Source organism: Embiotoca jacksoni, unplaced genomic scaffold (assembly GCF_022577435.1).
Source record: "Embiotoca jacksoni isolate LCO1_2020_lvr unplaced genomic scaffold, fEmbJac1.0.p SCAF_50, whole genome shotgun sequence".
In the NCBI taxonomy this organism is placed as follows: Eukaryota; Metazoa; Chordata; class Actinopteri; family Embiotocidae; genus Embiotoca; species Embiotoca jacksoni.
In genome coordinates, this window is record NW_027185404.1 from 570,576 (window position 1) to 589,952 (window position 19,377).

At 46.0% G+C, this 19,377-nt stretch overlaps 2 protein-coding genes across 2 annotated transcripts; one reads left to right on the forward strand and one right to left on the reverse strand.

The window, feature by feature from the left end:
- Positions 1–326: 326 nt before the first annotated feature.
- On the reverse strand, positions 327–4,692 carry cnih4 (cornichon family member 4). Its single transcript, XM_069171952.1, has 5 exons — positions 4,596–4,692; positions 2,781–2,849; positions 2,561–2,673; positions 2,176–2,316; positions 327–2,094 (listed from the first exon to the last, which is right to left on the reverse strand). The coding sequence occupies exons 1-5, from the start codon at positions 4,662–4,664 to the stop codon at positions 2,067–2,069; spliced, it is 420 nt and encodes a 139-aa protein (XP_069028053.1). The 5' UTR covers positions 4,665–4,692; the 3' UTR covers positions 327–2,066.
- A 5,623-nt stretch (positions 4,693–10,315) lies between these two features.
- gprc6a (G protein-coupled receptor, class C, group 6, member A) lies at positions 10,316–19,187 on the forward strand. The gene is made up of 6 exons (XM_069171960.1): positions 10,316–10,630; positions 11,984–12,278; positions 12,976–13,779; positions 14,244–14,459; positions 15,668–15,791; positions 16,206–19,187. The coding sequence occupies exons 1-6, from the start codon at positions 10,455–10,457 to the stop codon at positions 17,300–17,302; spliced, it is 2,712 nt and encodes a 903-aa protein (XP_069028061.1). The 5' UTR covers positions 10,316–10,454; the 3' UTR covers positions 17,303–19,187.
- Positions 19,188–19,377: the final 190 nt, after the last annotated feature.

Genomic DNA, 19,377 nt, shown 5'->3' on the forward strand with positions numbered 1-19,377 from the left:
ACATTCGTACTGTTGCCAGGACAACAGCTCCATTAAATACATTCAGATGTCATCAGCCTGATGCCATATCATTCAGACTGTAACGATCTTCTCCAGGTGTGTGAAGGTGATCGCAATGACGTTCATCTTTGCAGATCACCGTGTTATTCTTCTGGTTCTTCGCGAGGATCCAGAACGCGGCAGAGGAGCGACGTGATTCAGTTGGACTTGGTTTTAAATTTCTTACTTGTGACTTATGATGAGTCACTTCATGATGATTTCACACAGAACAATAGTCAGTTTACCGCTGCAAGGTTCCACGCGTTCAACAGCCGAGGCAGACCGAGTAGATTTTCACCTTTATTTATGAAACACATTTCCTCCAATCAAAGAAGGTTTACACTCGCAGAACACAATGAACACGGTCAGACATGAACGTGTTCGGCAGAAAAAAGACGAGCTCGCGCGTCCACGTTTACAAGCTGCTGATCCAGGAACCGTTCTAACAGGAGCGCCAGGCTTCAACGTACAGTACAAAATCAGAGTAAACACAAGGGGGCAGCACCAAGGCGCACCCGCTCAGTCTGTCACAACACAAGCACACCTGTGGGATTGTCAGCCATTCAGAGGTGCAGCATCACATCACCGACCATCTGAGACCACTGTACACACACACACACACATCACCTCATATTGTTAGTGTTTGTGTGTGTGTGTGTGTGTGTGTGTGTATATATAGTGTCTCTAGTGTGTGTGATGCTGAAGCCCTGCAGCTCCTGTATACAGAAGAAGTCTCAGCAGCAGTTTTCTTCCACTTTGTGCTCTCTTGTGTCGTCACAGTTTTCAGTCCAATTCAGCATCAGACATGTAATCAAACATGTGATCAGATGTGATCAAATATGTGATTAGACAGTTGAACCCTCTCAGTCCCAGACGGTGTGAGGATGACAAACTGCTGGAGGTCACAGACGTGTTGGAGAAACAGGAGCACACACATTTAAACTGAAGATGTTGAGAGGACCAGAGGAGAACCACAGCGTGTGGAGGAGAACCACAGAGCGTGGAGAACCACAGCAGGGTGGAGAACTACATAGCGTGGAGAACCACAGCGTGGAGGAGAACCACAGCTGACCTTAGCACACTGTGTGCTCTTTTAAACTCTGTCTCTAATGAACGCTAATGAATGCTGTTCTGGGGGTCAGAGGTCACCAAAGCTACAAACATGGACTGGATAAAGGACTGATGCTGTGTTCCAGATGATGGACTTCCCTCAGGACACTAACAGATACTCTTCCATGTCAGGACTCTTACCTGTGAAGTGCAGGAGTTTAGACAGAGTTGTGTTGTTTCAATCACATACTGATGTTCTGCACTGACAAGAAATGACCTCCTCATGTGAACACATCATCCTCCAAAATATCTGCAGCTTTAATTATTTTACCCAGAAATCAACATGTTTCTGTGTCCTCTGTTTAACACTCAATAAACACACTGATTCTTCTGTCCAGCAGCAGCAGTGGAAAAGAAACACTTTGTCTTCAGGGACAGCTGCAGCGTCCTGAGACGCTTTAATTTGAAAAGCCTTTACGTTGGAGGCCCCGCCCCCTTCCTCTACAGAGCCAAGATGGCGACCGTTTAGGGTGGAAAGTGTCCAGAGTTTCACACTTCTTGTTTTGGAGCTTTCTGAGTGCTTCATCCTGGTACTTGTAGTGTTCTGATGTTTCTGTACTGACAGCGTGAACACACTGATGCACTCAGAGTAGAGAGAGTTAGTACACAAGAACAACATCTGGAACACAGCACGAGTGTCCCTGCAGACCTTCAACAGCCTTCCTGTGTGTCCTGGGAGGAGGTGGGATCATCGTCCCACCAGTCAGGTGACCACCAGCAGCTACTTGGATTTACTCAGTAAAGGTTGAGGGAGGTTCTGTCAGATGGTGCGGACGGGTTCGATATTAACCAAAGTGCTGTGACGACACAAAGAGCGGAGTGGAGCGGGACACTCGTCAAGCTGCTGTGAGACATCTCATGCATACAGGACGGCAGGACGTGAGGGACAAACAGCCTGAAGTTTGGCGGCCGGGGACTCAGTCGTTGATCAGAGCCAGGATCATGCTGCAGAAAACATAAACAGGAGTTAGTTGAGAGGAGACGAGCAGCAGACGGACAGGACGATCACACCGTCGCAGCCCTCACCTGTACAGGTAGATGAAGAAGCAGAGCAGGTGGAAGCCCAGTTTGATCATGGCCTCCTTCATGTGGGACTTGAGCTGACCTCGGTTGTGGATCTCAGTCGGGTCAAACACGCCCATGTTCCCCATGGGCACCTTCAGGTACCTGCAGGGACGAGGACGGAGGAGCTGACTCAGACGTCTCAGAGATATTTACTGACAGGGTGGACGGAGCAGAGGCGGAGGAACAGGTGGAGGTCGGCCTGCCCTCCGACTCTGAGCTCCTCCGTCAAACTTTAAATACCATTCAACACATTAAGCAGTAAGGATGCAGTCAGCAGATGTTTGTTCCACGTGTCTGAGAACGAGAACCCGACTCAGAACACAGAACCGATCCAGAACCAACATACCTGTACATGTTCCAGGCTGCGACAGGCACATTGAGCAGGAAGATGAACCAGTGCATGGACACCAACATCAGCATCGTGGAGAGACACTGGCCCACCATCTCTGGGATTACCCACTGCACACGCACGCGCACACGCACGCGCACACACACACACAATAAAGTCAGAAATACCAGACCATAATAAATGAAGCACCTCAGTGCTGCAGAGGGAGGAGACTTACTTTGTTCAGCTTGGAGCAGCAGGCTCGAGCGTTGATGTAGTCACATTCCAGATCTGACAGGGTGATGATCTGAGCGCTGGTCAAGGAGTCAGACGGAGGAGGTCACCAGGGATGAAGAGGATTCATCATCATCTTCACTGGAAATCTAAACCTGTCGAGGCCAACAGTGTTCTGACCTACATCTGGTTTATCTACTTGTTTACTATAGGTGTATCTACTTGTTTACATCTGGTTTATCTACTTGTTTACAGCATGTTTATCTACTTGTTTACTTCAGGTTTATCTACTTGTATAAATCTGGTTTATCTACTTGTTTAAATCTGGTGTATCTACTTGTTTAAATCTGGTTTATCTACTTGTTTACTATAGGTGTATCTACTTGTATAAATCTGGTTTATCTACTTGTTTAAATCTGGTGTATCTACTTGTTTACATCTGGTTTATCTACTTGTTTACAACATGTTTATCTACTTGTTTACTTCAGTTTTATCTACTTGTGTACATCTGGTTTATCTACTTGTTTACATCTGCTGTATCTACTCGTTTACATCTGGTTTATCTGCTTGTGTACATCTGGTTTATCTACTTGTTTACAGCATGTTTATCAACTTGTTTACAGCATGTTTATCAACTTGTTTACAGCATGTTTATCTACTTGTTTACATCTGGTTTGTCTACTTGTTTACTGTAAGTGTATCTACTTGTTTACTGCAGGTGTGCAGCACAGTGGTGCAGTGGTTAGCATTGTCACCTCACAGCAAAAAGGTTCCGGGTTCGAATCCAGTCCTGGGCCTTTCTGTGCGGAGTTTGCATGTTCTCCCTGTGCTTGCGTGGGTTCTCTCCGGGTGCTCCGGCTTCCTCCCATCATCCAAAAACATGCACCTCAGGTTAATTGGTGGTTCTAGAAATTGCCCTTAGGTGTGAATGAGAGTGTGGATGGTCTTTGTTTCCGTCAGTCTCTCTGTGGCCCTGGGAGGGAGGCTGTAGTAGACTGGGTTGCACACTAATCAGAAGGTTGGTGGCTCGGTCCCCAGCTCCTCTTGCCCACATGCCCAAGCGTCCCTGAGCAAGACGCTGAACCCTAAAATTGCTCCCGATGGTGTACCATCGGTATGTTGTAAGTCACTTTGGATAAAAGCGTCAGCTAAATGTAATGTGCATCTACTTGTTTAGATCTGGTTTATCTACTTGTTTACTTCAGGTTTATCTACTTGTTCACAGCAGGGTTATCTACTTATTTACAGAATGTTTACTTCAGGTTTATCTACTTGTGTACATCTGGTTTATCTACTTGTTTACATCTGGTTTATCTATTTGTTTACAGCTGGTTTATCTACTTGTTTCCAGCATGTTTATCCTTGTTTACAGCAGGGTTATCTATTTATTTACAGCAGGTTTATTTGCTTGTTTACAGCAGGTTTATTTGCTTGTTTACAGCAGGTTTATCTACTTGTGTACAGCAGGTTTCGACCCCGTTTGATCTTCATGGTGCCAGGAAGACACAGAAGCTCTCATGTTTGTCAATGAGATAGTTTTATCAGACACGTTAACATATTTCTGTCAGCTGTTTGCTCGGAGGACTTAAACCCTCCGTGTACCTTCCAGTCGGTCCCTGTGAGCCCACCTCGTCCCGCCGCCCCTCTGCCCTCTCGGGGGTCCGTCTGGGCTGTTGCTCCCAGCAGCCAGGCGGCTAACAGGTTAGCACGGCGCCGCTAACCGCCTCATACAATCAGAAGAACTCGTTACAGCCTTCCCTGATGGCCGCTTTGAGGAACAGCTCAGTATCTACCAGAGACACACAAACGAAAAGGATACGAAGTAAACGGAGAGAAAAATCAGTGCACAGCAGTCCACCAGCGACAGAATGAACACTGCCGCCTCCATGCTTCTTCTTCCGTCTCTGAGCAGCTTCCATTTCCGGTCGCTGTCGTTCCTGTCCCGCCCCGGATACTCTTAATGCAGTGCTGCCACCTGGCGGAAGCCTGAGCACTACCACTATGTGTAGTTGTAAACAGATGCTCACTATAAAAAAAAAACAAGATTTTATCTTTAAAAGACTTTTGACATTAAAAGATTTAAGACGGCATTAGACAGCTAGACATATCAAATAAAGCAGGGTAAATAATGACTTCTCATAAACCTTTAGTCTCTTTTTTATTTAGTTTGACTGTTGGTGACTCTGTAAGAATCACTTTCTTTGATTTCTCCAGTGCATTCAACACCATCCAACCACTGCTACTGAGTGAGAAGCTGCGGGTGGTGGGGTGGACGTGTCCACCGTCTCCTGGATCACTGACTACCTGACAGGCAGACCACAGTTTGTCCGTCTGGGCAGTGTGCTGTCTGATACGGCGGTCAGTGGTATTGGAGCTCCACAGGGAACTGTTCTGTCTCCCTGTTCACCTTATACACCACTGACTTCCAGTACAACTCAGAGTCCTGCCATCTGCAGAAGTTCTCTGATGACTCTGCAGTGGTCGGGTGTATAAGGGATGGACGGGAGGATGAGTACAGGGCAGTAGTGGAGGACTTTGTGGAGCGGGCGGGAAGAAATCACCTGCTCCTGAATGTGGCCAAGACCAGAGAGATGGTGGTCGACTTCAGGAGGAAGACGACGGCTCCACAACCGCTGAGAGTTCTGGGAGAGGAGGTGGACATGGTGGAGGAGTACAAGTACCTGGGTGTGTCCATCGACAACAGACTGAACTGGAAGACCAACATCAACGCTGTCTACAAGAAGGGGATGAGTCGACTCTTTTTCTTGAGGAAACTTCGATCCTTCAATGTGTGCAGCAAGATGTTGGAGATGTTCTACCAGTCTGTTGTGGCCAGTGCATTGTGCTTCGCTGTGGTCTGCTGGGGGAGCAGCATTGGAGTCAGTGACACCAACAGACTTAACAAACTGGTTAAGAAGGCCGGCTCCATCATTGGCTACAAACTGGACAGCCTGGAAAAGGTGGTGGAGAGGAGGACGCTGAACAAACTATTATCCATATTGGATAATCCTGACCACCCTCTCCACCACCTGCTGCAGGGACAGCGGAGCACTTTCTCTAAAAGACTCCTCCAGCTCCGCTGTCACAAGGACAGATACAGGAGATCATTCCAGATACAGGAGATCATTCCTGCCAACCGCAATAAGACTGTACAATACCCCAAACTCTGGCAAAATCCATCACACAACAATAACACTGTTGTCTGTGTTCTTGGTTGTTTGTATATAATATATATAGATATACTGAATATACTGTATATACTGTGCATTTTATATTTTATATTTTTACTGCTATTTTACTGCTATTTTATTGCTTTCTATTATTCTATTATTATCTATTGCTTCCTGTATGCTGCTGTAGCGAAAAAATCTCCCCTCGGGGATTAATAAAGTAACTACCTAACCTAACCTAACCTAACCTAACCTAACCTAACCTAAACTGCTGATCATACATTCAATAAAACCCTCATCTGTGGCTGCTTCATAAACTCAGTGATGTGATGTGGAGAAACAAGCGCTCCTCGTCTGTAGAGGAGAGGGCGTTGCTCAGAGAAGCCAAACTTTACAACATTTTTTCTATTATTCTATTATTATCTTATTGTTTCTGTATGCTGCTGTAGCGAAAAAATGTCCCCTCGGGGATTAATAAAGTAACTACCTAACCTACCTAACCTATTACAGAGGAACCCAAAAAATTAATAATTCAAAAACTCAACAACTTAACAGTTCAACGTGAGTGATAGCTGGAAGGCTCTCCAACAGAACCAGAACCAGAGGTGGAGAACATCTGCTAACAGAACCAGACTCAGAGGTGAAGAATATCTGCTAACAGAACCAGAACCACAGGTGGAGAACATCTGTTAACAGAACCAGACTCAGAGGTGGAGAATATCTAACAGAACCAGAGGCAGAGGTGGAGAACATCTGTTAACAGAACCAGACTCAGAGGTGGGAACATCTGTTAACAGAACCAGACTCAGAGGAGGAGGAGAACATCTGCTAACAGAACCAGAACCACAGGTGGAGAATATCTGTTAACAGAACCAGACTCAGAGGTGGAGAATATCTAACAGAACCAGAGGCAGAGGTGGGGAACATCTGTTAACAGAACCAGACTCAGAGGTGGAGAACATCTATTAACACAGCCAGAGGTGGAGAACATCTGCTAACAGAACCAGAAGCAGAGGTGAAGAACATCTGTTGACAGAACCAGAACCAGAGAATTAGAACATCTGTTAACAAAACCAGAACCGGAGGTAGAGAACATCCGTTAACAGAACCAGAACCAGGGGTGGAGAACATCTGTTAACAGAACCAGAACCAAAGGTGGAGAACATCTGTTAACAGAAACCAGACTCAGAGGTGGAGAACATCTAACAGAACCAGAAGAAGAGGTGGAGAGCATCTGCTAACAGAACCAGAAGAAGAGGTGGAGAACATCTGCTAACAGAACCAGTAGCAGAGGTGGAGAACATCTAACAGAACCAGAGGCAGAGGAGGAGAACATCTCTCAACAGAATCAGACTCAGAGGAGGAGAACATCTGCTAACAGAAGTAGAACCAGAGGTGGAGAACATCTGTTAACAGAACCAGAACCAAAGGTGGAGAACATCTGTTAACAGAACCAGACTTAGAGGTGGGGAAACTCTGCTAACAGAACCAGAACCAGAGGTGGAGAACATCTAACAGAATCAGAGGCAGAGGCGGAGAACATCTAATTCAATTCAATTCAATTCAACTTTATTTATATAGCGCCAAATCACAACATAGGTTATTTCATGGCACTTAACACATTAAAGTCCTTACAGCAAGACTTTTCAATATTATACAGAGAAACCCAACAATTCAACAATTCCCACATAAGCTAGGAGAGAAAAAAAAACTCCTCTTTAAGGGAGAAAAACCTCCAACAGAGGGAAGGAAAAACTCCCTCTTAACAGGAAGAAACCTCCGACAGAACCAGGCTCAGGGGTGGGCGGCCATCTGCCTCGACCAGTTGGGGTGAGAGGAGAGCAGAGAGAGAAAAGGACAGCATAGAGATAGAAGAGAAGAACTGTTGGTGGAGATGACAAGCGCAGGGCGTCATGGAGATGCATGTCTCTACATGCGTCATGGAGATGCATGTCTCTACATGCGTCATGGAGATGCATGTCTCTACATGCATCTCGAGAGGGTTTCTGCCCCTCGAACACAAACTGGGAACTGGTTCCATAGGGGAGGAGCCTGAAAACTAAAGGCTCTCCCTCTCATTCTACTTCTGTAAACTCCAGGAACCACAAGTAGACCAGCGTACTGAGAGCGAAGTGCTCTGCTAGGATTATATGGTTCTATAAGATCTCTAAGATATGATGGAGCCTGGTCATCTGCATAACAATGGAAGTTTATGCAGTGCTTCCTGATGACATCTCCTAATGGAAGCATGTACAAAGTAAAAAGTATTGGGCAAAGGACTGGTCCAGCAGGAGAGAAGAACCTCCTGTATTTATTTATCAAACCTGAGACTGTCACCGCTGCAGGGAGACGCTAAACCATCCGAGGAATGTTTGTGCCACAGCCGTCATCTTGTCGTGCTCGCTTCCCCCCCCCCCCCCCCCCCCCCCCCCCCACACACACACAACGTTAATTTGAGCCTTGTGGAACTCCATAACTAATTCTTGTTTGTCTGGAAGATTCATTGTTGACATGGACAAACTGGAATCTATCTGATAAGTAGGATTTGAACCAGTCTAATGCAGTTCCTTTAATCCTCGTAAAGTCTTCTAATCTCTGTAATAAGATCGTATGATCAATCGTATCAAAAGCAGCACTGAGATCTAGAAGAACAAGTACAGAGACGAGTCCATTGTCTGAGGCTGACAAAAGGTCGTTAGTAACTTTCACCAGAGCTGTTTCTGTGCTATGATGAAGTCTAAAGCCGGACTGAAAATCTTCAAACAGATCATTCCTTTGTAAATGTTCAAAAAGTTGATTTGCAACAATTTTTTCAAGGATTTTAGAAATAAACGTCAGGTTGGAAATTGGTCTGTAGTTTCCTAAAACAGTTGGATCAAGACTCAGCTTTTTAAGTAAAGGTTTAATTACAGCCACTTTAAAAGCCTGCGGTACATAGCCGGTTACAATAGATAGGTTGATCTGATCTAACATGGAAGTATTAATTAAAGGGAAGAGTTCCTTAAAAAGTTTAGTTGGGATGAGATCTAACAGACAGCTAGAGGATCCAGATGAAGAAATAATTCTAGTTAACTCAGAGAGCTCAACAGGAGAGAAATTTTCCAAGTTTACATCTGGTCCTACAGGTGCTTCCAGGGCTGTTGTGCTTAACATCACATCAGTGACGGTGGCAGGAAGGGTCTTAACAGAACCAGAATCAGAGGTGGAGAACATCTGCTAACAGAACCAGAACCAGAGGTGGAGAACATCTGTTAACAGAACCAGAACCAGAGGTGGAGAACATCTGTTAACACAGCCAGAACCAGAGGTAGAGAACATCCATTAACAGAACCAGAACCATAGGTGGAGAACATCTGTTAACAGAACCAGAAGCAGAGAGGGAGCCAGAGCTGGAGAATATCTGTTAACAGAACCAGAACCAAAGGTGGAGAACATCTGCTAACAGAACCAGACTCAGAGGTGGAGAACATATGTTAACAGAACCAGAAGAAGAGGTGGAGAACATCTGTTAACAGAACCAGAATCAGAGGTGGAGAACATCTGCTAACAGAACCAGAAGAAGAGGTGGAGAACATCTGTTAACAGAACCAGAAGCATAGGTGGAGAACATCTGCTAACAGAACCAGAACCAGAGGATGAGAACATCTGTTAACAGAACCAGAACCAGAGGTATGGAACATCTCTTAACAGAAACCAGACTCAGAGGTGGAGAACATCTGTACAGTTAACAGAACCAGAGTCAGAGAGCAGAGACAACAGACAACAGTTTTATCACATAAATAAAATATTTGTAGTTTGTGTTCAGTAGTTCAGACAAACAATAATGAGCTCAGAGAATCTGTGATATGATTATTATAACATTATAAAGATACAATCTGTAAAATGAGATCTTCCGATTAATTAATTAGGTCACACACACACACACACACACACACACACACACACACACACACACACACACACACACACACACACACACACACACACACACACAGTCCCATTCACACACTACAAGGTTGTTCTGCTGGGTAACACCTTTGTATAGTCATTGACGGAGTTTTGGATATTAAACGATGTTCATGGGACAATCACACATAATGATAGTTCTGAATAACAGAACTAATGACAACAATATGATGTATTTATAAAAGAATCGGGTGAAGTGAGTTGTACATTAATCTGTCAGCACACTGAGAAAACACTAAATATTTGTGTAGTAAACTTTGTGTGTGTGTGTGTGTGTGTGTGTTTACAGAGAAAAGGTGAGATGCCAACAGATATTAAACAGTGAGTCATGCTGTTGTCAGTCATGGGGAAGTGGGCGGGGCTGCAGGGGAGAACATGAGAGCAAAAATCTGAAGGAGGAAATAGGAGAGAATTTTCTTTTACCCAAGTAAGGATGCTTAAACAGGAGAGTATCAGTCTGCTGGAGGTGAAGGTGAAGAGAGAGGACAAGGAGGGAGAGACAGCTGAGAGACCACACTGAGAGGGACAACAGTCAGCACAGGATGAAGATCTGGGCTGCCATCATCATCGTCAGTCTGTCTGCTGTCAGTCTGGAGACCGGACATGCTGCTGGAATAGAGGCCAGAGGAGACGTTCTCATCGGAGGAATCTTTCCCATCCACGCAGACATCGACAGGAAGAACCGGTCCTTCGCTCCCCACCTGCAGCCGTGTGTCAGGTGAACCATGACTCAATAATCATCAGTATTCAGTTTGTGATTAATTCAACTAAAAGTTCTCCACTTTCAACAACAGTAAAACCAAACAGGAGCAGAATTATTGCGTTTATTCATATTATCATAGAAACATGAAGTTAAACTTCCCGGCAGGATAAAAAAAAAAAAAGGAGAACTGAGACAACACAGATTTACACTGTAGAGTCGACAAAATCAGTGACATTACATTAATAGAGAAATAGAGAATTATTGAGAAGGTGAATGGAGGGAAAGACAAATGTACCCTTATAATCAAATGAAGGACTGAAGTGTGTCTCCTGGTTCAGATACTATCAGCAGTGTAGTGAAGATATAGAGCAGCCGGCTCACCGTCTGTCTCTGGACCTCTGAGGAGGAGGAGCTGAGGCTGCTATTGATCCACATGGAGCTCTTTCACTACTGGTATAATCTCACAACATTAAGTCACATGACACACTTCTCACCTTCATGGGCTGGAGTCTGACTGAAGACCGTGAAATGTGCTTTAAAGCTCTGGAAACAGAAAAGTTCACTGTGAGCTCAGATAACAACAAGACAACCCTCCATCCTCATATCATCCTTTTTTCATCCTCATTTCATGATTTTTTTTTTTCATCCTTTTTTCATCCTCATTTTGTCCTTTTTTTCATCCTCATTTCATCCTCATTTAATCCTTATTTCATTCTTTTTTCATCCTCATTTAATCCTTTTTCATCCTCATTTCATCCATATTTAATCCTTTTTTCATCCTCATTTCATCCTTTTTTCATCCTCCTTTCATCCTCGTCATCCTCATTTCATTCTTTTTTCATCCTCATTTTATCTTCATTTCATCCTTTTTTCATCCTCATTTCATCTTTTTTTAAATCCTCATTTCATCCTTTTTTCATCCTCATTTCATCCATATTTCACCCTCATTTCATCCTTTTTTCATCCTCATTTCGTCCTTTTTTCATCCTCATTTCGTCCTTTTTTTCATACTCACTTCATCCTTTTTCATCCTCATTTCATCCTTTTTTCATCCTCATTTCATCCTTTTTCATCCTCATTTCATCCATATTTCATCCTTTTTTATCCTCATTTTATCCTTTTTTCATCCTCATTTCATTCTTATTTCACCCTCATTTTATCCTCATTTCATCCTCAGTTCATCCATATTTTTCACTGTTGGATCGTTGCATCTGTGAATGTTCCTCAAACTTCTCAGATATGTTTATTGGTACAGTCCACAGACACACACACACACACAGCCGATAGGCTGTGGGTTAAAGTGGATTATAGATTATACACCTGGATTGTATATATAATGTGAATACTAAATTGCAACTGTCCTCACAGGTTTGAAGAGAGACGCCTGGGGAGGGCGTTGGCGATGATCAATGCTATAGAGGTTGTGAATAAATCCCCTCTCATGACCGATGTCAACATGACGCTGGGATATCGAATCCTGGACTCCTGCTCTGACGTCAGCACAGCTCTGAGGGCCGCAGCAGACTTCACCCATCAGCCCGACTGCAGTAGAGCAGGCAGCACCTCCTCCTGCAGCCCACCGGTCATTGCCGTCATCGGAGCCTCCTACTCTGAAATATCCATCGCTGTGGCCAGACACCTGACTCTCAGCATGGTTCCCCAAGTAAGTTCTGAGAACCACAGAGTCAGACGCAGGAGTCAGAGACAGGAGTCAGAGTCAGAGTCAGAGACAAGAGACAAGAGACAAGAGACAAGAGACAAGAGACACGAGACAGGAAACAGAAGACGAGAGACAAGAGAGAAGAGACAGGAGTCAGGAGTCAGGAGTCAGGAGTCAGGAGTCAGAGTCAAAAGACAAGAGACAGGAGTCAGGAGTCAGAGTCAAAAGACAAGAGACAGGAAACAGAAGACAGGAGACAAGAGAGAAGAGACAGGAGTCAGAGTCAAAAGACAAGAGACAGGAGTCAGGAGTCAGGAGTCAGAGTCAAAAGACAAGAGACAAGAGACAGGAAACAGAAGACAGGAGACAGGAGACAAGAGACAAGAGACAAAAGAAAGGAAACAGGAAACAGAAGACAGGAGACAAGAGACAAGAGAGAAGAGACAGGAGTCAGAGTCAAAAGACAAGAGACAGGAGTCAGGAGTCAGAGTCAAAAGACAAGAGACAAGAGACAAGAGACAGGAGTCAGAGTCAAGAGACATGGTCAGCATGTTGCATCCGTAGTTCATCTCAGGCTGTGTCAGTGTCTCCAGGTGTCTCCAGAGTGGTGTTAAAGATGAAGGCGTTACATGAACCTGTAGGATGTGGTCATGTGACTCACTAACCGACAGTAATAACAGAGAGCTCTTCTCTCTTCCAGATCAGTTATTCCTCCACCGCCGTCATCCTCAGCGATAAGAGCCGCTTCCCCGCCTTCATGAGGACGATTCCCAACGACCGGCACCAGACCACCGCCATGGCCAGTCTGCTCAGCACCTTCAGATGGAACTGGGTGGGAATCGTCACCACCGACGGAGATTATGGCCGGTCGGCTCTGGATCACTTCGTCACAGAGGCGTCTGAGAGGGGCATCTGTGTGGCCTTTAAATCCGTCCTGCCTCAGTCAGTGACCAGTCCGGAGATCAACTCTGCCATCAGTAACACCGCTCAGACCATCCTCAAGAACCCCAAGGTTCAGGTCATCGTGTCCTTCGCCAAACCGACTCACATGATGTATCTGTACCAGGAGCTCCAGCATCGCGTGCTGACATCCAGACTCAACATGCAGTCGATGACGAGAGTGTGGGTGGCCAGCGACAGCTGGTCCACCTCCAGCTCCGTCACAGGGAACCTCACTCTGCAGGACGTAGGACATGTGGTGGGCTTCACTTTCAAAAGAGGAGACCTGACCTCGTTCAGCGAGTACCTGAGCCGGCTGGTGGCAGCTGGACCGGGCAGCACCGGGAACAACTCCCTCCTCCGGGAGATCTACAGGCTGATGAACAGCAGCAGAGAATTTTCAGACTCTGAGCTGATGTCTGAAGCTGTGAACAGGCTCAGAGAACACATACACGCCAACAGTGTGTTCAGTGTGGAGATGGCTGTGAGCGCCATTGCTCAGGCCGTGGCCTCCATCTGCAGCAGCAGAGCCTGCAGCACCCCGGGCACGCTGCAGCCCTGGCAGGTAAGGCCTGTTGCCAGGTGATGATTACAGGGTTAGAGTTACAGTTCAGATCAGAGATAAGGTGTCACACACCTGTAACAGATGAGGAAGAAGCTGTAGGATAAATCGTGTTCACATGAATATGATAGCTTGAACACAGATTAGAGACTCTCACACCTGCAGAACAAATGTGAGTTCTCTGAGAACACATTTGAAAAGGTTTCTCCAACATTTCATCTTCCACTTTAACACTGCTTGTTGTTTCTGAAAGCAGAGGGCACTTGCTGATGATATTTATTGTTTATTGAACAACATTCAGGGGACTTTCTGTGGAAAGCTTTTTTGGAGTAATGAGATCTGATATGTAACACACATGCAGCACGTTCATAGTGTGTCTGTGCTCAAGTGCTTGCTAAGTAGAGATAACAGGATTAAGACAGATTAAAGGAACTCAGTAGAGAAATTAAATGCGATGTGTTCTGCAGGTTCTTCAGGTTCTGCATTCGCAGGATTTCAGACTGAGAGACGAGAGATTTCAGTTTGACAGCAGAGGAGATCTGAATCTCGGCTACGACGTCACCATGTGGAGGTCGCAGGGAAGGAACATCCACGTTCACCATGTGGTGGCCGAGTATCATCCAAACAACAACACCTTCAGATACACCAACCATAGCAGCACCGTGCTGTTCCAGGACCTACAGGTACAGAGACACACACACAGGTACACACAGAGACACACACACACAGGTACACAGAGACACACACACAGGTACACAGAGACACACACACACAGGTACACACAGAGACACACAGACAGGTACGCAGAGACACACAGACACACACACACACAGACAAACAGAGACACACACACAGGTACACACAGAGACACACACACAGGTACACAGAGACACACACACAGGTACACACAGAGACACACAGACAGGTACGCAGAGACACACAGACACACACACACAGACAAACAGAGACACACACACAGGTACACACAGAAACAGACACAGTAACACAGACACACACACAAGTACACACAGAGACACACACACACAGGTACACACACAGACAGACAGACCGAGAGACAGACAGAGACACACAGAGAGACAGACAGAGACACACATAAAGGAGAGACATACACATGCTGCATGGTGTATTTACTGAAAACAGACCATTGAAGCTGACTCAGAGTTTCAGTTTATGAACAGAGAACGTGTTGATTACAGTTAAAACAGTGGTAAAGAGTGATGAAGAGTAGTGATGAAGAGTAGTGAATAAGATTAATGAAGAGTAGTGGTGAAGAGTGATGAAGAGTAGTGAGGAAGAGTGTAATGATGAAGAGTGTGTAACAGTGTCTCCTCCTCTACAGTCCATCACGTCTAAGTGAAGAGTAGTGATGAAGAGTGTGTAACAGTCTCATTCTCTACAGTTCATCAGCTCTAAGTGATGAAGAGTAGTGATGAAGAGTGATGAAGAGTAGTGAGGAAGAGTGTAATGATGAAGAGTGTGTAACAGTGTCTCCTCCTCTACAGTCCATCACGTCTAAGTGAAGAGTAGTGATGAAGAGTGTGTAACAGTCTCATTCTCTACAGTTCATCAGCTCTAAGTGATGAAGAGTAGTGATGAAGAGTGATGACAAGTGTAGTGGTAAAGAGTGATGAAGAGTGATGAAGAGTAGTGAGGAAGAGTGATGAAGAGTGTAATGATGAAGAGTGTGTAACAGTGTGTCCTCCTCTACAGTCCATCACCTGTAAGTGATGAAGAGTAGTGATGAAGAGTGTAATGATGAAGAGTGTGTAACAGTGTGTCCTCCTCTACAGTCCATCACCTGTAAGTGATGAAGAGTAGTGATGAAGAGTGTAATGATGAAGAGTGTGTAACAGTGTGTCCTCCTCTGCAGTCCATCACCTCTAAGTGCTCCAACAGCTGCGTTCCTGGAGAGTTTAAGAAAACGTCTGAAGGTCAACACACGTGTTGTTATGAGTGCACCAACTGTACAGAGAACTACTACTCTAACAACACAGGTAACACACACACACACACACACACACACACACACACACACACACACACACACACACACACACACGCTATCATCAGTAAACAGCTCCTCCGTCCTCAGTTTCGTTTCCATACGTTAGAACCAGTTTTATGTTTCATCAGTGTGACAGATCGCTGATGACCTCAGCGTGACCTCACAATCAGGGATGAACTGGACCTGAACCCACCAGAACACAGCGCCACCTGCTGGAGCTCAGCATCTCTAGTTCATCATGTCTCTTTATGGTCTTCCTCCTTCATCCTCTGATGGGCCCACACACACACACACACACACACACACACACACACACACAGAACCAGGTGATCTGAAGACCCGGGTCAGACCAGGAGTTCTGTGAGCCGCCATGTGACCGGTTCCTTGTTCTTCCTCCCCGCAGACATGGACCAGTGTCTGAGCTGCGACTTCGACACCGAGTGGTCTCCGGAGGGCAGCTCCAGCTGCGTCCCCAAAAAGCGGTTGTCCTTTTCCTGGCAGAACGGCTTTGCCGCGGTGCTGCTCGCCTTCTCCGCTCTGGGCATCCTCCTGACCCTGCTGGTGTCGGCGCTGTTCCTCCACCAGCGGGACACTCCGGTGGTGAAGGCCGCCGGAGGGCCCCTGAGCCAGGTCATCCTCTTCTCTCTGGTCGTCAGTTACATCAGCGCCACGCTGTTCGTGGGCCGACCCAACAGCTTCCAGTGTAAGGCCCGGCAGGTGCTGTTCGGCATCAGCTTCACCCTGTGTGTCTCCTGCATCCTGGTGAAGACCCTGAAGATCCTGCTGGCCTTCAAGTTCGACCCGGTGCAGCAGGAGGTTCTGCGGAGGCTCTACAAGCCGTACCTCATAGTCACCTTCTGCGTGGCCTTACAGGCGGCCGCCTGCATCTGCTGGCTCGTCCTCAAAAGCCCGTCCAATCACGTGACCCGGAGTCCGACCACGCTGCTGGCAGACTGTCACGAGGGCTCCTACCTGGCCTTCGGGGTGATGCTGGGCTACATCGCCGTCCTGGCCTTCGTGTGCTTCGTTTGCGCCTTCAAGGGACGTAAGCTGCCGCAGCAGTACAACGAGGCGCGGTTCATCACCTTCAGCATGCTGCTCTACCTCATCTCCTGGCTGCTCTTCGTTCCCATCTATGTCACCACCACCGGAGTGTACCTGCCGGCCGTGGAGATGGTGGTCATTCTCATCTCCAACTACGGCATCCTCAGCTGTCACTTCTTCCCAAAGTGCTACATAATCCTCTTTAAGAGGCAGCAGAACACCAACAGCGCCTTCAGGAAGAAAATCTACGAGTATTCCCTCAAAACCTCCGAGGCCGTCTCTGAGTCTGGGGGTTCGGTGTCACGGCAACAGTCCGGTTGTTCATCTGTCTCCGTAGTAGCAGCTGATCCGTTCAAACCTGCAGCAGTGACGAGCTGCAGAGGCGGAACCTGCTGCACGGTGCTGCACAGATGTTCGGGCACGCGACACTGTCTGAGACGGAGCACCAGCATGTAGACGGACATCTTCTCTTTTCTCTGTCTGTCATGCAGAAGTCACCGTGTCGGATGTTAAATGACGAGGTGACCTGAAGCACGTTCCTGTGGCTGTCGAACACGTCTCGTCTCTTCGGTCACGCATTCATTTGTGTGCAAATAAAACAGCAGAGGATCCTGGAAGAAGTGCTGAGTCACAGTTTCTAAGGATGATGAGGCAGATTGAAGTCACGAAGCATCGGACCAGTGAACCACTGAAAAACAACGTGTGCAGGACGTGATGTGTGCAACTAAACTTTCATATTCTTGTTTGTAGATCATCTGCAAAAAAAACAAAAAAAAGTTATTTAACGTTTTATCTCTCGTTATCACATCTGCAGTTATTTTGAAGATGATTTCTCAGTGGATCTATTTTTAAGTAATATTCCACGAGAGGGTGTGCTTGAACGTCACTATTGGCACGACAGCGATGCGGGCAGGAAGTATATTTCTAGTGAAGAGCAGGGTGTGGTGACGTCATCGTCACGGTGATGATGGAGGCGAAGGTGCTATAAAGAAGCAGATCTGATGATACTCTGGAAACACAGGCCTAACGCGAAGGGAACATTTTCTGTTTCCCAGCAGCAGAATAAAGTCCACCGGCGAGCAGCAGCTCACTGAAACATGTATTCATATCTATATTTAATGCTGTAAATGTTTCCGCTCTAATCCAGAGGTGACCAGCTGTTCTGTAGTTTTATAAACACATCTTTTCGAGTTTGAAGTTACACATGAATTCCCTGAGAGTCCAGAAGTCTCGGTTTTCCACCTACACTCAAATGTAGCGTGTTTTTATGAATGGATCTGTGAGCAGCTGAGACGTTAAGAGTCTTCAAAATAAACGTGACGTGATGCGTGTTTCAGATCTGAGGACGAGCTGTAAATAAATATCAGAAAATGTCACAAAAACATGTTTTTAAAGGGAAAATATTCCGTTCAGGTCTTGTGGAATCGTTTCACGTGAGTTCAGATTGTTCTGGATTGGTGTGTTTGTTGGAACCCAAAATGATGCGTAAATCCTTGTGAACGTCTGTAAATCTTGGTTGTTAATATGCATTTGGGACCTTTTTGAGTCTCCTCCATCCAGAGAAGTTTAACTTCCAAACAGCCAGAAACAAACTGGAGTTGTGTGTTTTCTCTGCTCTGTTCGTGAAGATTATTTCACATCGATGTGTTGACAGGTCGCTGTGCGTCAGGCAGGCGTAAACAAAGGCTGGAATTTAATGAGCTGGAATGCAAACCGGCCTCTTAAAAACAACATCAAACATGTCAGGCAGCCAGGATGAGAGGGTGGACAGCCCCGAGGCTGCTGCCCGTCATCAGGTTTCATCTCTTGCGAAAATCCCCTGCTCGGAACCCGTCAGTCCGGTTCTGCAGCAGAAATCAGAACACAGAGAGAGCCTCTTAAATCCTGGTCTCCGTGTCAATATGCTGTCTGTCTGTCTCTGTGTGTGTGTGTGTGTGTGTGTGTGTATATACACTGTGTGCCAGGAGCGAGGAGGATTGTGGGAAGCGGGCAGCTGAAATGGCCCCCGCAGCCTTTTCTCAGTGCAGGCAGCGCAGAGGCAGCTCAACAGAAACTGCAGCGAAGAGCGGAGGAAGAAAGACGCGCTGGCTCGGATCCATCTGAGCCCCCCGGCTATTATCTCTCGTAATGACGTCACAATAATCAGCCTGCGGGGTTTCTGATCGGTCACGTGACGCGTGTTCACAGGCCAAGAGTCCTCAAACAGTAGGACACTGTTTGGTCATAATGTACTCATATGTATATTTAATGTTTTCTATTATTTTAATCCACATGTATACTTTTTTTTTTTTTTTGTCCTTTCAATTTAAAAATAACATTATAATAAACAACTTTTCTCTCAGTTTCACCATCGACTTCATTACTTCAGTGTTACTCTTCGTGTAGTCACATATCCTACAGAGGAACTCATCCACTTTATGACGTCATCGCCATCATCATCACTCACTGTGTATATCACCTCAACTAAAGCAATTTACTGACACCCTGATTCTACATTAACACATAACTTCATCATCATCATCATCATCATT

Excerpts from the sequence above, each read along its gene's own strand:
- cnih4 (XM_069171952.1), bottom strand. The coding sequence starts at position 4,664 with ATGGAGGCGGCAGTGTTCATTCTGTCGCTGGTGGACTGCTGTGCACTG. Across the intron at positions 2,850-4,595 it reads TTTTTCTCTCCGTTTACTTC|ATCATCACCCTGTCAGATCT; the intron begins GTATCCTTTTCG and ends ACCAGCGCTCAG. Across the intron at positions 2,095-2,175 it reads TTCTTCATCTACCTGTACAG|CATGATCCTGGCTCTGATCA; the intron begins GTGAGGGCTGCG and ends TGTTTTCTGCAG.
- gprc6a (XM_069171960.1), top strand. The coding sequence starts at position 10,455 with ATGAAGATCTGGGCTGCCATCATCATCGTCAGTCTGTCTGCTGTCAGT. Across the intron at positions 13,780-14,243 it reads GCACGCTGCAGCCCTGGCAG|GTTCTTCAGGTTCTGCATTC; the intron begins GTAAGGCCTGTT and ends TGTGTTCTGCAG. Across the intron at positions 14,460-15,667 it reads TGCTGTTCCAGGACCTACAG|TCCATCACCTCTAAGTGCTC; the intron begins GTACAGAGACAC and ends CCTCCTCTGCAG.